Genomic DNA, 16013 nt, shown 5'->3' with positions numbered 1-16013 from the left:
GTTCTTATAAATTGTGTATTTTAGTATTGAAATTGTGAACTTTTAAAATATTAATTGTGTTTCTAAGTCAAAACACATAACATCTGTAGAAGAAAATTTATGAATACAATACAGGGTCACCAAATCCTAATATGTTAATATTGTGTAACTGCAGCATTTAAAGAAACTTGTGAATACAGAACAAGGTAATCAATTACATATATATTAACATTGTGTGTTCGCAGTATACAAATTGTGAACATTTGGACTCGGGTCCACCTTGCAAGTGGATCCGGTCCACAAAATAATTTGCCACAAAATAATGGTGGTGTCTAATTTCGCACTTTGACTACAATTTTGTTTCATTTTGCAATCAAATGTACCCAAAAAAAAATAAAAAAAATAAAAAAAATAAAAAAACCTTTGAAATTACTCTTTAATCAATAAATTAGTAATTCAGAACTATTTAAGTCCAAACATAAATTCTATAAAATATATAGGTTTAGAGGGTGAAGAAATTCATTGAAAGAAAGGTTTCACTCTTATTTACATCTTGAGTTCCTTAATGATTAATTAGTATGATATATGTGCGTTGCATGGACTAAATATTGTAAAGATTATTGTTATGTTATGATAATAAGAAACATTTGTATATTATTTTAAGTTTATTTTGAAAGACCTAATTTAATTTTAGAGGTTATTATATAGTTTATTCGAGAATTTAGATTAAAAAAAATAATATAAATTACAAATTATTAAAAACTTCTTACTAAACAAGTTAGTAGTTGAAGTACTAACTCTATCCGAGTGACTACATATTAATATTTTTAATCGTTTTGGATTGCTAGCTAATTCGAGAAGCTGCAACGTATAATTGACCATGTACAAAAAAATGGTTTCTTCAGTAACAATTCAACATGTGATAATATTTGTCTTCGGCCCTTATTAATGGTCATTGCATATGACATCATAAAAAAAATTGTCTTATCTGAAATTTAAATTTGACGGTGTCATAATTATCATTTTTTTTTTGATCTGGGTCTTTCTCTGTCCGTTTAACGGAACAAGTCCACCCAGTTAGCTCCAAGAGGCACAGAAACTGGCCCAAAGAGAATCATCACTTGTAGGAATTGAACCCGAGTTATCCCGAAATTCTCCCTCACAAAGAGAGCTCATTTGCCACTTAAGCTACCCTACTGGGTTACGGTGTCATAATCATTGAGGAACCAAAACATTTCCTAGGTTCCTGCGTTGCTATAGAAAATGATATTTGCTCAAAATATCCCTCATTAGGGGAACCATTTATAAATCCATAATCATATCTTTGGAATAGTTTATAAAGATTAAAGAAGCCCCTGGCCTATCATATGGGGACATTTCCTTTTGAAAAAAAAAAAAAAAACAAAAGAGAAAAGAATAATGATAATATTAACAATGAAGGCATTTGAAAGGAAGACAAAAAGTAAGATTGATTGCATTGATGGGTGAAGATAAGTGGCCTTTGGAGATTTTGAGTGGTCATTCTTCTGAGTAAGATGCTCACTGTATGATGGGCCAATATCTAATCTTTTACACAAAATCTGGTTCAATATAAATATTTTTTCTCTGTCCGTTTAACAGTCCAGGTTCACTCGATTCGCTCCGAGAGGCACAGAAGCTGGCCCAAAGGAAATCATCACTTGTAGGAATCAAACCCGGGTTATCCCAAAATTCTTCCCCACAAAGAGAGCTCATTTGCCACTTGAGCTACCCTGTTGGGTTCAATTCAATGTAATATAATATAATATAATTTTGTTTGATTAATTTATAAAGAGATCAATAAAATCACAATTTTTTTATTCTGATTATATGTCATTATTAGTCAATAATTCCAGCAAACGTCCTCCGACTATATTGATTTTCCACAATTAATTCTCGACTTTTAATTTGGACAATTTAGGTCCATTGACTTTCGAATTCTTTTCAATGTTGGTCCTTCTGTTAAATGAAGGTTAAGTGGATGTTAAATGAAGGGGTAAAGTAGTCTTTTCGGTGTTTTTAATTTAAATGCACGAGGAGAATGAAAGCCAGTTGCAGTTTTCCAGTCTGCAGGTGGCCAATTAGAATTTATCCTTGGTTTCTTCTTGAATTTGACTAGATTTGGTTCATTAGTTGCTCCGGGTTCAAAGCTAGTCATCACTGCCTCCTCATTTTCCATTGAAAACGCGCTATCTGAAAGGGACCAAACAATTTCTCCTTCAGGAAGTCTCGACATTTTCTGGCTATTTATAATGAAGAATTCAATCTGCTCCTCAGTTGAACCTGATTCTGCCATGGTTGTGATCATGTGAAGAAAATTGGCCAAGTTGAGATCAGGGGTTCCACCACCAATGAAGCGAGAAAGTTCCATAAATACAGAGTGTGAATCTAATTCTCAATAAACATACAATACAGTGTCATGTAAGTCACCACATAAAACATTAAGAATTTAGATCAAATATATACATTTTTTAACATTGCAAATTACTATCAGATTGTACACAAGCACCTCCAATAAAACTCACTCTAACACAGAAACTTACGCAGATGGATACATTGTTTTCTCTTATAGTTTCTAACTTCTATATATCTTCATATCACATTGTCCATTTGTAGTTTTAGAGGTAAAAACGGGTGTGTTGTGTGTAAAAGAACTGCAACGTAACTTTAGTGTCTCAAAGAATGCAGTGATATACATACACACATACACATACATATGTAAATACATACATATATGAGAGACATACCAGCTTATCCAGAAAAGAGTGAGGTTATGAGAAAAGGCGACCAGGGATTGCATTCAGTTTTAAAATGGAGGGAAGACACATAATAGTTGGCAGAAGTGGGATTGCATTCAGTTTTAAAACTACACATGGTTTTTATTCTTCCCGTGCATTTAAATTAAAAACACCAAAAAGATTACTTTGCCCCTTCATTTAACATCCACTTAACCTTCATTTAATGGAAGGACCAACATCGGAAAGAATTCAAAAGTCAAGGGACCTAAATTGTCCAAATTAAAAGTCGGGGACCAATTGTGAAAAATCGATATAGTCGGAAGACCATTGCTGAAATTAACTCCTCATTTTAATCCTGTATTTTCAAAAGTTACAGGTGTCACACTCAATTTACAAAAATATTATAATTTTAGTCCATAAAAAATAACTCTTTGAAACATGTCTACCCAAAAGAAAAAAAAAAAATGAAAATACTCAAATACTTATATAGAATGCAAAAGCTTAAAGTATTAAAAGATTCCATCCATTGATGATCAAAACTGCAACATTTTTCCAAAGTTAGAATCGATAGTTGTGATCTCTAAAAATGTGAAACCAAAATGACTAATTACATATATAATTAGGGAATTTACTAAAAAGAGTATTTTCCTCTATTTTTTTTAAAGTGTTCAATGAGAATATATGACATAAGATTTAGACTTGGGGTGCGTTTACAAACTCGAAAAATGACTTTCAAAAAATATTTTCGCAAAAAAGATTTGGACTTAGTTATACTATTCAAAAAAAGGTATAGTTTACTACGAAATTACATTATGAACTTAACTCTTTTTGCGATTAGTTTAGTTTAAGTGTTTAACACTAAAAAATTTATGATTTTTTGTTTTTTGATAGCAAAAAGGAAGTTTAATTTATTAAATTGGAATGAATAATTCAGAAATACAAATAGGATGGGTCAAAAACTAAGTCCCTGGACCAAGTTGAGAACCAATAGCTCTAACTAGCACACAAGCTAAATGATTCATAAACCTACGAGCATGACGATATTAAAAAACCAATACGGTCTATTAAGAAATTAACACAATTCATAATAACTAAACTTGCATGGGATAAATGCACACAAGCTAAATGATTCATAAACCTACGAGCATGACGATATTAAAAAACCAATACGGTCTATTAAGAAATTAACACAATTCATAATAACTAAACTTGCATGGGATAAATTCACATAATTTATGATTAGTTATTCAGTAAATTAGGTTATAAAAATTTGGTGCAGATTTATCCTAAGTGATTATATCTATTAATTATAATTAATGTAATTCTAGGTGATCAAACAAATGTATATGTATGAAAAATCAAGTAGCCCTTAGGGTTGGGGCAACCTTTTAGAAGAATGAAAAATCAAGTAAGAATAATTTACCATCACTAAACCAATTTAACAATCAAATCAAGTTACATAAGAATAAGGCAACATCAAGGCAAATTATTGTTTGGATCATGGTTCATAACAAAAAGTACATTTTTAATATACTAAATGTACATTATTTTTGTACTGAGTGTACATTATTTACAGTAGACAAAATATGGTCCACACAACTTATCTGGACCATGATTGCAACAAAGGCATAACACAATCAAAGTTAGAAACCTCTTATTACTAGGTGATATATTCTTTTAAACACTTTTCATTTGTCCTAAGTGTATGCAATTAATAATAAAAGGAATAAGGTTCAAATTGGCCACTGAATGTAACCTGAAAATGCAATTAGGCCACTGAACGAAAAAAAAAAAAGTGCAATTAGGCCATTGAACACTCAAAAAATGTGTAATTAGGCCACTGAACTCTCCAAACGTATGCAATTTTACCGGATAGCAGGTTACCATCAATTTTAGCAGGTTACCTGCTTACGTGGCAGTTTAGTTTGCATTTTTAATAATTTTTAAATAATTTTTTAATAATTAATTTTAATAATAAATTTTATAAAAAATTGAAAAAAATTAAATAAAAAATAAAATAAAGTCGTTTTTATTTTTTAAAAAAAAAAATTTAATAAAAAGTTATTATTAAAATTTATTAAAAATGCCAACTCAGCTGCCACGTAAGCAGATAACCTGCTAAAATTGAAGGTAACCTGCTATCAGGTGAAATTGCACATTTTTGGAGTGTTCAGTGGCCTAATTGCATTTTCAGGTTACGTTCAGTGGCCAATTTGAACCTTATTCCATAATAAAATTAAGGAAAAAGTGTCAAATTGTCTCCCTATGTCGATTGGATAGTGCAATTGAGTCCTCTAAGTGCAAAAAGCTCCATTCAAGTTCCCTAAACAGTAAATTTGTTCAATTAAGTCCAATTTAACTTGTTTATCAGGTTAAATCGATACGGTGTTGAAACGTGTCCTCCTTATTTTATTTTTTAAAACAAATGTTTTTATTTATTAAAAATTTAAAATATTATTTATTATAAATAATTTTAAATAAAATAATTAAAAAAAAATTATTTGCCCTTCTCATTTGCCCTTGTTAGATCTTCTGCGCAGTTCTCTCCTCGCAACCAGATGCTCTCCTCGTAGCTCTCCTCGCAGCTCTCCCTTCTCTGAGGTAATCTCTATCCCTCGCAGCTCTTCTCTATCACACCCTTGCTTGAAAACTTAGGGTTTATGTCACATTCTCTGAGATAATATAATCTCTATTACCTGTACTCGACCAGCGACCAAATCAGACCAATGAGGCTAGAATAGGTGTTGGAGTTTTGTTTAAGCTTGTGCCAAACCATCCATGATTAAGATTAGATGAATGAGTAATAAATAAATATTGTAGGATTCGCTTTACTGCGCATGAAGAAATTGTATGCCTTCATCTCCAAGATGGAATATGATGGAACCTTTTGAGCGCAAAGACATTTCCATTTGTTAACAAATAGAGTACTGCTCCTTACCCCTGGCCTCACAATCTCCTCAGCTTTAGAAATATATATCTCTCCAGGATTGCTGGAAGAGGTAATTGTTTGGCCTACCTCAAAGATTCAGAGTTCAGACATACACAGTATGGTTAGTTGTTTTTTTTGCAAAAAGGAAATTGAGTTTACCCCCATTTGGTGCCACTATGTTGCTCTCCAACCAGAGAAGTTATTATACTTGTATAATTTGATTATGACTTATATGAGTTATATCATCATATATTCATATGTATAGCAGACTGCAGAGTGTACCTATGCTTCTGTATGGTCTCTGTTTAGATTTTTTTTTGTTTTTTTTTAAATTTAATCTTCTTGCTTCTTGTAATTGTGGTAGAATATTTGATATTGCCTTCCTCCTTCTTATGATTGTGGATCCTTTAAATTGCACCATTAAAATTTATATTAACACTAAGCTTCAGATATTGTTTGTGAAATTTTATGTAACATCTAAACTATGATTCTTATTTGTTAATATCTAAAATGTTAAATGTATTCCTGTTCACAAAGTGATCATTTTATGCTTGTGTACTTGTCCTCTATAAATTCTAACCTCTATTCTTGAATCAAAAAGTTACTTTATATGTATGTGTGGCCAGATGATGAGTGTCATACTATTTTAAACCATCATTAGAAAAGGAAACATAATTACTTTTGATTTTCAATAATGTTTTTTTAGATATTCCATTATCTGCCAAACACCTTGTGCTCAGATGGCATGTAGTGACCTCTTCCATTTGGGAGGTTATGAGATCGAGCCTCAGTGGAGGCGTTGTTGACTCTGTGTGTTTCATTAGGTTGAGAAAGTATGTAATAGAGTCACTAACATTCAAAAAAAAAAAAGATATTCCATTATCTTGAGCAAGAACTTGGTTAGGTTATCAAGGATGGAAAACCAGATATTCCATTATCTTGAGCAAGAACTTGGTTAGGTTATCAAGGATGGAAAACCTGAGGCAACAAAAATTAAGGCTACATCCATACAATTCTAAGGGTTAGGTTATCAAGGATGGAAAACCTGAGGCAACAAAAATTAAGGCTACATCCATACAATTCTAAGGGTTAGGTTATCAAGGATGGAAAACCTGAGGCAACAAAAATTATGGCTACATCCATACAATTCTAAGTTTGTGTTTTCTTTGTTGTCTTTTTCTTCATATAGCTTGTCTCTCTTCACAATGGAAGAAGATATCTTCGACTCATCTCTGAATCTAGAGGACACGCATTACAAGCAAGGATACTCTGATGGTTACGCCGACGGTCTAGCCTCCGGCATAGAGGGAGGCCGTGAGGTGGGCCTCAAAACCGGGTTTGAAGTCGGATTTGAATTGGGGTTCTACAGAGGCTGTATCGACGCCTGGATCTCTGCGAGTCGCCTTGATCCTACTTGTTTCTCGCCTCGAGTGCAGAAAAACATGGTGCAGATGGATGAATTGGTGCGGAAGTACCCTATATCCACCCCGGAAAACGAGTGTGTTACTGATATCATGGAGTCTTTGAGGATGAAGTTCCGAGCTATCTGTGCCACACTGAACGTGAAGTTGGAGTATGAGGGTTACCCTAGGGCTTCCGGTTTTGAGAATACTGGATTTTGACGGGTGTATATTGTGGTTCTAAATCATTTTGTAGTTTAGTGCTTGTCTTTCTAGTTGAATGTAATAGTTAGAGCATCTACATCAGTGGATATTATGGAGATAATGTCAGATGAATTATCTCGGGTGGGGATAATAACAAGTGTGGAGTGGAGTTATTGGTTGAAATATTTCTCCTGCAAATTCAAGGAGAATGCAGAAAAAGAAGAAAAAGGAGGCTGCTGTGTGCGTTTCGCGCACAGCAGCCCGCCTACACGGGCGCGTCAAGCGCGCCGAACGGCGCGCCTGACTCTTTTTTTTTTTTTTTTTTTTTTTAAAGTTTTTTTTGTTTTTTAATTTTTGATTTTGATTTTTTTTTTCCTCCCCTTCCCACATTCTCTCTCCTAATCACTCTTACATTATCCCCTATTCTTCCCAACCATTGTGGATGCTCTTATAGTTCTCAAACAGAACTACTTTGTTCTCTCTTTATCAATTTAAGAATATTAGTTCTTGCTTGTTCTGAAAATTGAATGACATTCAGCATTTGAACATTGATTTTTTTGGCTGAAAAAATTGAAAAAAAAATCACGTGTTTCAAGTATATATATATATATATATATATATACACTTTATGTCAATAGTCTATAAGGTAAATCATAGTTTATGGCACAATGTTTGTAGCCATTTTAAGGTAAACCATGATTCAATGATTTGGTAAAAAACCAATAATTTATGTAAAAAGTAAATACAATGATCCTATAATTTATGTAAAAAGTAAACGCATTAATCCTATAAATTTTCTTACCGTTGTATTAAACAATTAATTGTCAACTACTATGAAGTGTTATGACTCCATTATTGCCATACCTTTCTAAATGGGTCGTCACAAGATCAAACTTTGGTGGTGGGGATATTGATTGAAAAATATTAGAAAAGTATATAACAGATACTACATTGTAAAGAATCGAGTGCTTCAAAAAAAAAACTAGTTAGAAAATGAACATTGCGTAGAAATTAATGTTCAAGCGGAATATGTATATGTGTGTGTGTGTGTGAGACATCTTCCCTGGTAAAAAGTGTAAATATATCTGCACTTTTCATTTTGAGAAATTAAATGCTAAGATTTTATAATGTAATAATTATAAAATGAATCTCGACTTTTAAAAATTTTCAGTAATTATAAAATTAATCCTCATGCATTTTCACCAGAGTTCTTAATCATTGATAAATTTCGATAGACCGTTGATATCAGTCACATCATTTACATTTTATTTTAAAAATAATTGTAAAAAAAAAGGCATATACGGTCGGCGAGCAAATATACGGGTCGAGAAGCCTCACCGAGTCATCGGGCGGGAGCGAATACGTCTTCATCTTCCTCTTCTTAACACACGCAAAACTGCAAAACTCCTTCTTCCCCTTTCTCTTTCATTTCCTGAATTGGCCACAGGTAAAAATTGATGTATATTCATATCTGTAATTCTGTACGTATATTCGCAACCGTTTTCTGATTCCTCGCTGTTTGATTTCAGAAAGAATTAAGGAGCATCGTTTTATGCCTAGTCTCTTTTTGTTTGGAATATTGATTGAAGTGTTGACATTTTCCTTAGTTTTTTTGTAGGATTGATTTTTAGGTGCGAGAGGGAAAGGATGGGGTACATAGGGGCGCATGGAATAGCGGCGCTGCATAGATACAAGTACAGCGGAGTAGATCACTCTTATTTAGCCAAATATGTGTTGCAGCCCTTCTGGAGTCGCTGTGTTAATTTCTTCCCTCTTTGGATGCCGTAAGCATATATTTGTTTCTATTTTTATTTTTAAAATTGTAATGTTGCTTTTCCATTTTAGACATACAATTCTGTTTTTTTTTTTTTTTTTTTTTTTTTTTTTTTAAAATTTTTTATTTTATTATTATTATTATTTTTTTAGTGGAACTATGGATTTGATTGCTTCAGAACTGACAGTATATGGTTCTGTAGACTTGGAGTATCTTAGCATTTAGTTGAAGATTATTGAATTGAAGTAACAGAATCTAATTGTGTGGAATTCCCGTGAAAGTAAATATAGTGGATTAGCTAATTTGAGAATAACTTGTATTCACTGTAATCAATACAAAGTTTTGCATATGAAATGGTTTTAACTGTATATCCATTTACTTTTAATAAATTCTGTAAGATGTTTTATGCTAATTCTCGCCATTTTTCTCAAAATTGTTAGCTAATTGTTCTTTTATCTATTGTGCATGTGCTGGATACGTTAACTAGGCCAAATATGGTAAATATACTCTATAATCAATCTTGTCTTGGATCAACATAAATGCGGATTGTTACCTGATGCATTAACCTTTTTTTTTTTTTTTTTTTTTTTTTTTTTTTTTTTTTTCAGATTACCCTTACTGGATTTATGTTTTTGGTCACATCTGCTTTCCTTGGATATGTAAGTTGGACTCTCTCCCTCACTTCTTCTGTCTCTCCCTGTACTACCCCCTTGGCAAAAGAAAAAAAAATAATAAATAAAACCTCCCTCTACATACTCTACATATACAATATGCATACAATCATACATCACATATTCTCCCCTAGCTATATAGTATCTGCTTTATTTATTAGTGTTGTTTGCTATTGTTGGTAAGCTGGTATTGTTGTGTTTTTTGGTCTTCTGCATTTTGGCTATATCTTCTTGGTCAGAGTATCAGGTGTTCAAAGTCACTTTTATAGGACGAAGTGGCTAACACATAAGTCCTTTGAATTTTAATGTCTCATGTATTGTTTGTTTTTTTATGGATGGGTGAAAACTGTATAGTCAAGGTAGGTGAGGCTTATTGACAGGGATACTCATAGTAACACATTGTGGCAGACCCTTGCTGTGTGTGGAGTAATATTAGTCTTAAACTATTTTGAATATTGAACTACAATATCATGGTTACAGTGTTATATACTTGATTCATCAGTAGGATACATAATCTATTGTTTTGTATTGTGACATTATTTGGATCGTAGTATTGCACTGGTTTAAACTTGGTAATCAGTACTTCCTATGCACATTATAATCTAATGACATTTGTCCAGAATACGTTATTTTATGGTTTGGATTAGATATGGAACTACCATAGGGTTCAGCAAGTTATTCCTTACTTTTGCTAGTAATTACAATCATATATTTATGACTCTGTTTTCTAGGCTAGAATTATAGAATTTTAATAATATATACTTTTGGAATTTTTCTATTAAACAGTTTATTTTATGTTTTTCCTAGAAACAAAACATTTCTTTATTACTTTTCTATTTTTGCAACTTATGAGTTCTTTGTCCCAGATATATTCCCCTCAATTGGATTCGCCACCTCCAAGATGGGTTCATTTTGCACATGGCTTGCTTCTCTTCCTTTACCAGGTTCACTTATTTTCTGTGTACAATTCACATGGAAACATATATATACATGTTCATGATTATCCATTGTGGTTCTTTTAAATAATAGACAGTTTCCTCCCTATTTATCAAATGCTAGTTCTGACTCTACTAATCTACTAAAATGCACATCAGACATTTGATGCTGTAGATGGAAAACAAGCTAGACGAACAAATTCTTCCAGTCCATTAGGGGAGCTTTTTGATCATGGTAATACTCTTTCACTATTTTCTGCATCATCATTTTATTCATTTAAAAAAAAATTTATTTTCTGTGTACTTCCTGTGTACTTCCTGTGTTACTATTTGAGTGCTGACTACTACACTTTTGATAAATGACATTACTTCCACAAACTATCCAGGATGTGATGCACTTGCATGTACGGTATGTATGGTTTTCTACTTTTCATATGGTTTCCATGGTGAATGTGATGCCTTATAGAGTCTATATTCTTGTGTTCGTCAGTTTGAAGCATTGGCCTTTGGCAGCACTGCTATGTGTGGACCTGCTACTTTCTGGTTCTGGTTTATATCAGCTGTTACATTCTACTGTGCAACCTGGGAACAGTGAGTTTCAATTGATATTTGATTTGTTACAATATTACATTACTGAGAAAATTTCAATTTTGGTCATATGACTATAGGGGCTTTATTAATTTCAGCACCTGACTTTTAAAAGTGTCAATTTAGTACCTTGACTATGCATTTTTTATCAATTTTGGTCACTCTGGTCAAATTGCCGGCTAAATTTCGCCGGAAAATTTGAACAGTTAAAATAATGAGGGTATTTTTTCTAGTGAATTCATCTTTTTCGACGAATTCATCTTTTAACTATTAAAATTTTCCGGCGAAATTTGGCCGGCAATTTGACCAGAGTGACCAGAATTGATAAAAATTGCATAGTCAAGGTACTAAATTGATACTTTTGAAAGTCAAGTGCTGAAATTAACAAAGCCCTTATAGTCAGATGACCAAAATTGAAATTTTCTCTTACATTACTGTTGCCTTTTTATCGAAGTTTACTGATTGGCTATGGCTAATTGTAAATTAGAATTTTCCAGAGGCCTCTGTTGGTATCTTTAATTTTCCTGTATGCATGTGGATATGTGTATTTTTATTTTGTTTTTATTATTTTCATAAATATGGACTGAGTATAAAATTACCAGTATATATTGCTCTGAATACTAGAACATTAAATTCTGCCCAGTTAAGAAGACACTAAATCCTTCTTCTTGCAGTTATTTCACCAACACTCTAATTCTTCCAGCAATAAATGGTCCTACAGAGGGTCTCATGCTGATATATTTTGCCCATTTCTTTACTGCTTTAGTTGGTATTTTCACTTTCCTCCATCAAACCCTCCTACCTCAGTAGTTTGGCATTTGTTTCCCATGTTCTCATCTAGTTCTGCCATTTAATTAGCTTGAGACTTCCTTCAGGTGCCGAGTGGTGGGCTCAACCGTTTGGGAAGTCCATGCCAGTTTTTAGTTGGGTTCCATTTATAAATGGTGAGATATGCATATCTTGAATGATTTGAGTTTGAAAGTAAATTCTAGCATTTAGTGTATTAAAGAAAATGGTAATTTGTATATTGTGTTCATCCTTCTTAGCGGTTCATATTTCTTGTTGACTTCAGTTTCCCTTTTGTATTATTTTTCTCTCATTCTGTCATATTCTTGTACTCCATACTCTGTAGGAACTTTGTTGTTTTGTATATCATATTCTGTAGGATATACCATATAAATGCTTTGAAATAGATGGGCTGCTTTATCTTTTTGTTTATTTTTACATTTCAGAAATCTCAACAGTTAGATCTGTGCTGTTTCTAATGATAGTCTTCGGTGTTATACCGACAGTATCATTCAAGTAAGTGCTTCTAATGGCGCAAGGATAATTTTAGTTGTCCATCAATAATTGATTCTTACATTACTTTAACAGTTTTAAGCATTTGAAATAGTTCATATTTTAAGCTGATATGTTAGTTTTATGTAGTATTACATATTGGCCAGTATGAATGCTACTTTAAGTTGGTTCTATAATTTTCAGTGTGCAAAATGTGTACAAGGTTGTCAATGCCAAAAAGGGAAGTATGCTACTAGCACTAGCCATGGTATGCGTGTAAATAAATCACTGAAGAACAATATTTTTTCCCTCCCCCTTTTGTATATCTTCCAGCCATTGACAGATGTATTGCTCCAATGACTTTGACAGCTTTATCCATTTGTTGTGCTGTTGGGAGGAGTACTTCTCTGGTAGTCTTTTTGCCTTTTGATTGCCTTTACTCACTAAATTTTTGAAGGATTTTGCTTCAATATTTATTTTTAGCTGTTATGCAGGGAATATATTTCTCCATATGGTTTGATGGGGAACTATCCACATTTGTTCATTGTGGGAACTGGGCTTGCATTTGGATTTCTTGTGGTAATTTTTTGGTTCATGCTCTTGGTTCGTTGCTTGAATATTGTGGTTTTATGAACTGAAATTGTTTTGTTTTATGTGAATTAAGAGGCAACTGAAAAAATTGTCTATTAATGAGATCTTTTATCAACAAATAGTAAAGATTGACTCAGACCCCATTATCGTGATTCATACATTTTCTATGCTACTTCCTGTATCTATTGAATGCCATGCTTTGTTGTACTCTGCATTATGTGTTTCTGAAGAGGATTGTTCTGCAGGGAAGGATGATTCTGTCTCACTTGTGTGATGAACCCAAGGGCCTGAAAACTAGCATGTGCATGGTAACTTTACTTTTCTGGTTAATGAACTACTGTAAATCATGTTGCAACTGAACTTGACTTGTGAACCTAAAGATAATTCTGAATATATACTGATTTGAAGCAGACAATTTCTGTTTTTATGCTGACCAATCATTTTTAATATTCTCCACAATGTATTCATTATTGATATTCTTGGTATCAATATGGTATGGACATTGAGTATTACTTTTCTGAGTTCAATTGAATTTTACTATTGTTAGCTTTAATTGCTCAGGCTGAATCTATCTGACTATCTGGATAAAATGTTGTTTCATCTGCATATTGATGACTGAATGAAAAAGAGTTAATTTTCTTCACTGAAATTTCTGTATTATAGTTTCTTATTTATACTTAAACCTTAAGAACCGTTTTCCTGTTGCAGTCTTTGCTATATCTGCCTTTTGCCATAGCTAATGCACTCACTGCTAGACTTAATGATGGGTAAGTGGAACCCAAATCCTGCTTCTTGAATATCAATTTTATTCATTTTTGAGTATCCTGTACTCCTTTTATTGTAATGTGTTTGTGTTTTTATTTCTGGCAGTATTCCTTTAGTTGATGAGTTCTGGATTCTCCTTGGATTTTGTGTGTACTCAGGTACTTCATTCTCTTACGTGCTCGTGATCTTTTTCACATGGGTAGACTCTGCTTTCTTGTTTGCTGTAATTTATTCCTATTGTACTTTAACAACACTTTGAACAAATAGACAATTGAAGTACAATTTTAAGGTTGCAATTACTGAGGGCTTAATGTTTATTATTTGACTTATATTATCCAACTAATACTTCTAACACCTAGATTTTGTTTTTTTCCCTTTTGGTCCTGCTTGCATTTATGTGTCAACGATTATTCTGTCTCCTGACATTGTGGACGAACACCATTGTGTTCTATGTTTTTCAGTGTCACTCTATTTGCATTTTGCAACATCAGTCATTCATGAGATAACAGCAGCACTGGGAATTTCATGTTTCAGGTAAGTGAATTTGATTAGTTCTTTCTTTAACTAATAAAAATTTGGTAATTTAACATTTGTTAGTTTTCGTTAGAGCTATTGGTTTTTGATGAAATTTTGAAACAATTGTATTTTCATTCTGTGCTGCATGCTTCTTGATTCGTTCTCCTTTTTTTCTTTGGAGTATTTTATTAGAGAAAATTTCAATTTTGGTCATATGACTATAGGGGTTTTGTTAATTTCAACACCTGACTTTCAAAAGTGTCAATTTAGTACCTTGACTATGCAATTTTTATCAATTTTGGTCACTCTGGTCAAATTGTCAGTCAAATTTCGCCGAAAAATTTTAACAGTTAAAATAATGAGGGTATTTTTTCGGTGAATTCATCTTTTTCGACGAATTCATCTTTTAACTGTTAAAATTTTCTGACGAAATTTGTCCGACAATTTGACCAGAATGACCAAAATTGATAAAAATTGCATAGTCAAGGTACTAAATTGATACTTTTGAAAGTCAAGTGCTGAAATTAATAAAGCCCCTATAGTCAGATGACCAAAATTGAAATTTTCTCTATTTTATTATTATTAGTATTATTATTGGTTGCTCCATGCATGTGCTTCTATGCATAATATAATGTTTAGACATATCAACCTTAACGGGGCGTTTGGTTGGAAGGAGGGAATTACGTGGGAAAGGAATTGCAATTCCATGGGAGATGAATTACTGGGAATGAAGTGGGAATTTAAATTCCAGTGTTTGGTTTACAAGAATAAAATTACTGGGAATTTCAATTCCAATGTTTGGTATACATGAGAATTGAAAGGGAATAAGTAGTATAAAGTCCAAAATGCCCATTGTTGTCAGACAATAATTTTAGGTTAAAAAGGATGAGGGTAATTTTGTCTCATCATTATCTTTTTTTCTTCCCAAGATCCATGGAATTAAAATCCCAAGGGGGGGCATGGGATTTTAATTCCATGAAAATAAGGGAATTGCAATTCCTTCCAACCAAACTAAGGAATAAGGTGGGAATTAGGTGAGAATGGAATTTAAATTTCCTCCAACCAAACGCCCTGTAATTTCCCATTCACATTTGTTTCCTTGTCTCCCGGAATTGTCCTAAAACAGATTTAACCATTTGACTGTTATATCCCAATTTTGGCTTGTTTTGAGAAATAATGTTGTGCAGTTGCCTACTTTATCGGAACAGTGCACTTGAAGAATTTCCAGTCTCATGAAATTCATCCCCGGATGTGTGTTAAACTAAGATTTTGCTAATGCATCCTCTTTGAATGGCAGGATAACACGAAAGGAGGCTTGAGTATATTTATTCAGTCGCTATCTCTTTGGGGTATGCTCAGGTTGTTTTGTGGATGAGCTAAAGTATGGGTATGGTTTTATATGCTGAATCTGCAATTGCTTTTAATGCCATAGCTTTGGAGCTTGGGATCACAAAAATGGGGCTTTGAAGCCTTTTGGATACATATATATAGTATTGAAAAATTTTAATAGGGTAATGAGCTTAGTTTAATTACTGGCAGTTCCATAAGAATTTTAAAGGAATACCTTGTACTGATTCTATCTTTTAATTGATGATTTTATGAAAATGCTAATTGGAGAAGGTTTTGT

At 32.8% G+C, this 16013-nt stretch overlaps 2 protein-coding genes and 1 long non-coding RNA gene across 12 annotated transcripts in view; 2 read left to right on the top strand and 1 right to left on the bottom strand.

Annotated features, from left to right (window-relative positions):
* LOC109160976 overlaps window positions 1-10830 on the bottom strand; it is a 19870-nt gene extending 9040 nt beyond the window's left edge. Inside the window, exons 1-2 of the long non-coding RNA XR_002050847.1 lie at window positions 10745-10830; window positions 4331-4334 (exon numbers count right to left, since the gene is read on the bottom strand). This is a non-coding gene — a long non-coding RNA (uncharacterized LOC109160976). The remainder of the gene's footprint in view (window positions 1-4330; window positions 4335-10744) is intronic.
* Window positions 5239-7451, top strand: LOC109160974 (oral cancer-overexpressed protein 1 homolog). 7 transcript variants are annotated; one of them, XM_019309259.1, is made up of 3 exons: window positions 5243-5336; window positions 5721-5785; window positions 6870-7451. In XM_019309259.1, exons 2-3 carry the CDS (start codon window positions 5783-5785, stop codon window positions 7284-7286), a joined length of 420 nt encoding a protein of 139 aa, XP_019164804.1. In that variant the 5' UTR covers window positions 5243-5336; window positions 5721-5782; the 3' UTR covers window positions 7287-7451. The 7 variants fall into 7 exon arrangements, with proteins under 7 accessions (XP_019164809.1, XP_019164804.1, XP_019164808.1 ...); XM_019309263.1 differs by lacking the exon at window positions 5721-5785 and adding an exon at window positions 5933-5973 and having other exon boundaries at window positions 5244-5336; XM_019309265.1 differs by lacking the exon at window positions 5721-5785 and adding an exon at window positions 5930-5973 and having other exon boundaries at window positions 5244-5336.
* On the top strand, window positions 8610-16013 carry LOC109160972 (choline/ethanolaminephosphotransferase 1-like). Of its 4 annotated transcripts, none has more exons than XM_019309252.1 (19): window positions 8610-8715; window positions 8887-9052; window positions 9530-9539; window positions 9651-9701; window positions 10580-10657; window positions 10808-10883; window positions 11035-11057; window positions 11139-11239; window positions 11911-12005; window positions 12112-12180; window positions 12469-12538; window positions 12719-12782; window positions 12884-12924; window positions 13009-13093; window positions 13351-13413; window positions 13814-13872; window positions 13976-14028; window positions 14332-14404; window positions 15684-16013. In XM_019309252.1, the coding sequence occupies exons 2-19, from the start codon at window positions 8916-8918 to the stop codon at window positions 15703-15705; spliced, it is 1170 nt and encodes a 389-aa protein (XP_019164797.1). In that variant the 5' UTR covers window positions 8610-8715; window positions 8887-8915; the 3' UTR covers window positions 15706-16013. The 4 variants fall into 4 exon arrangements, with proteins under 4 accessions (XP_019164797.1, XP_019164798.1, XP_019164796.1 ...); XM_019309253.1 differs by having other exon boundaries at window positions 8877-9052; XM_019309251.1 differs by lacking the exon at window positions 8610-8715 and having other exon boundaries at window positions 8739-9052; window positions 10808-10884; window positions 11021-11057.

The sequence above is a fragment of the Ipomoea nil genome, unplaced genomic scaffold (genome assembly GCF_001879475.1).
Source record: "Ipomoea nil cultivar Tokyo-kokei standard unplaced genomic scaffold, Asagao_1.1 scaffold2921, whole genome shotgun sequence".
In the NCBI taxonomy this organism is placed as follows: domain Eukaryota; kingdom Viridiplantae; phylum Streptophyta; class Magnoliopsida; order Solanales; family Convolvulaceae; genus Ipomoea; species Ipomoea nil.
The sequence above is the reverse complement of the archived record's forward strand: the minus strand, read 5'-3'. Positions and strand labels throughout refer to the sequence as shown.

Excerpts from the sequence above, each read along its gene's own strand:
- LOC109160972 (XM_019309251.1), top strand. The coding sequence starts at position 8,916 with ATGGGGTACATAGGGGCGCATGGAATAGCGGCGCTGCATAGATACAAG. Across the intron at positions 13,414-13,813 it reads TGAAAACTAGCATGTGCATG|TCTTTGCTATATCTGCCTTT; the intron begins GTAACTTTACTT and ends TTCCTGTTGCAG. Across the intron at positions 13,873-13,975 it reads ACTGCTAGACTTAATGATGG|TATTCCTTTAGTTGATGAGT; the intron begins GTAAGTGGAACC and ends TATTTCTGGCAG.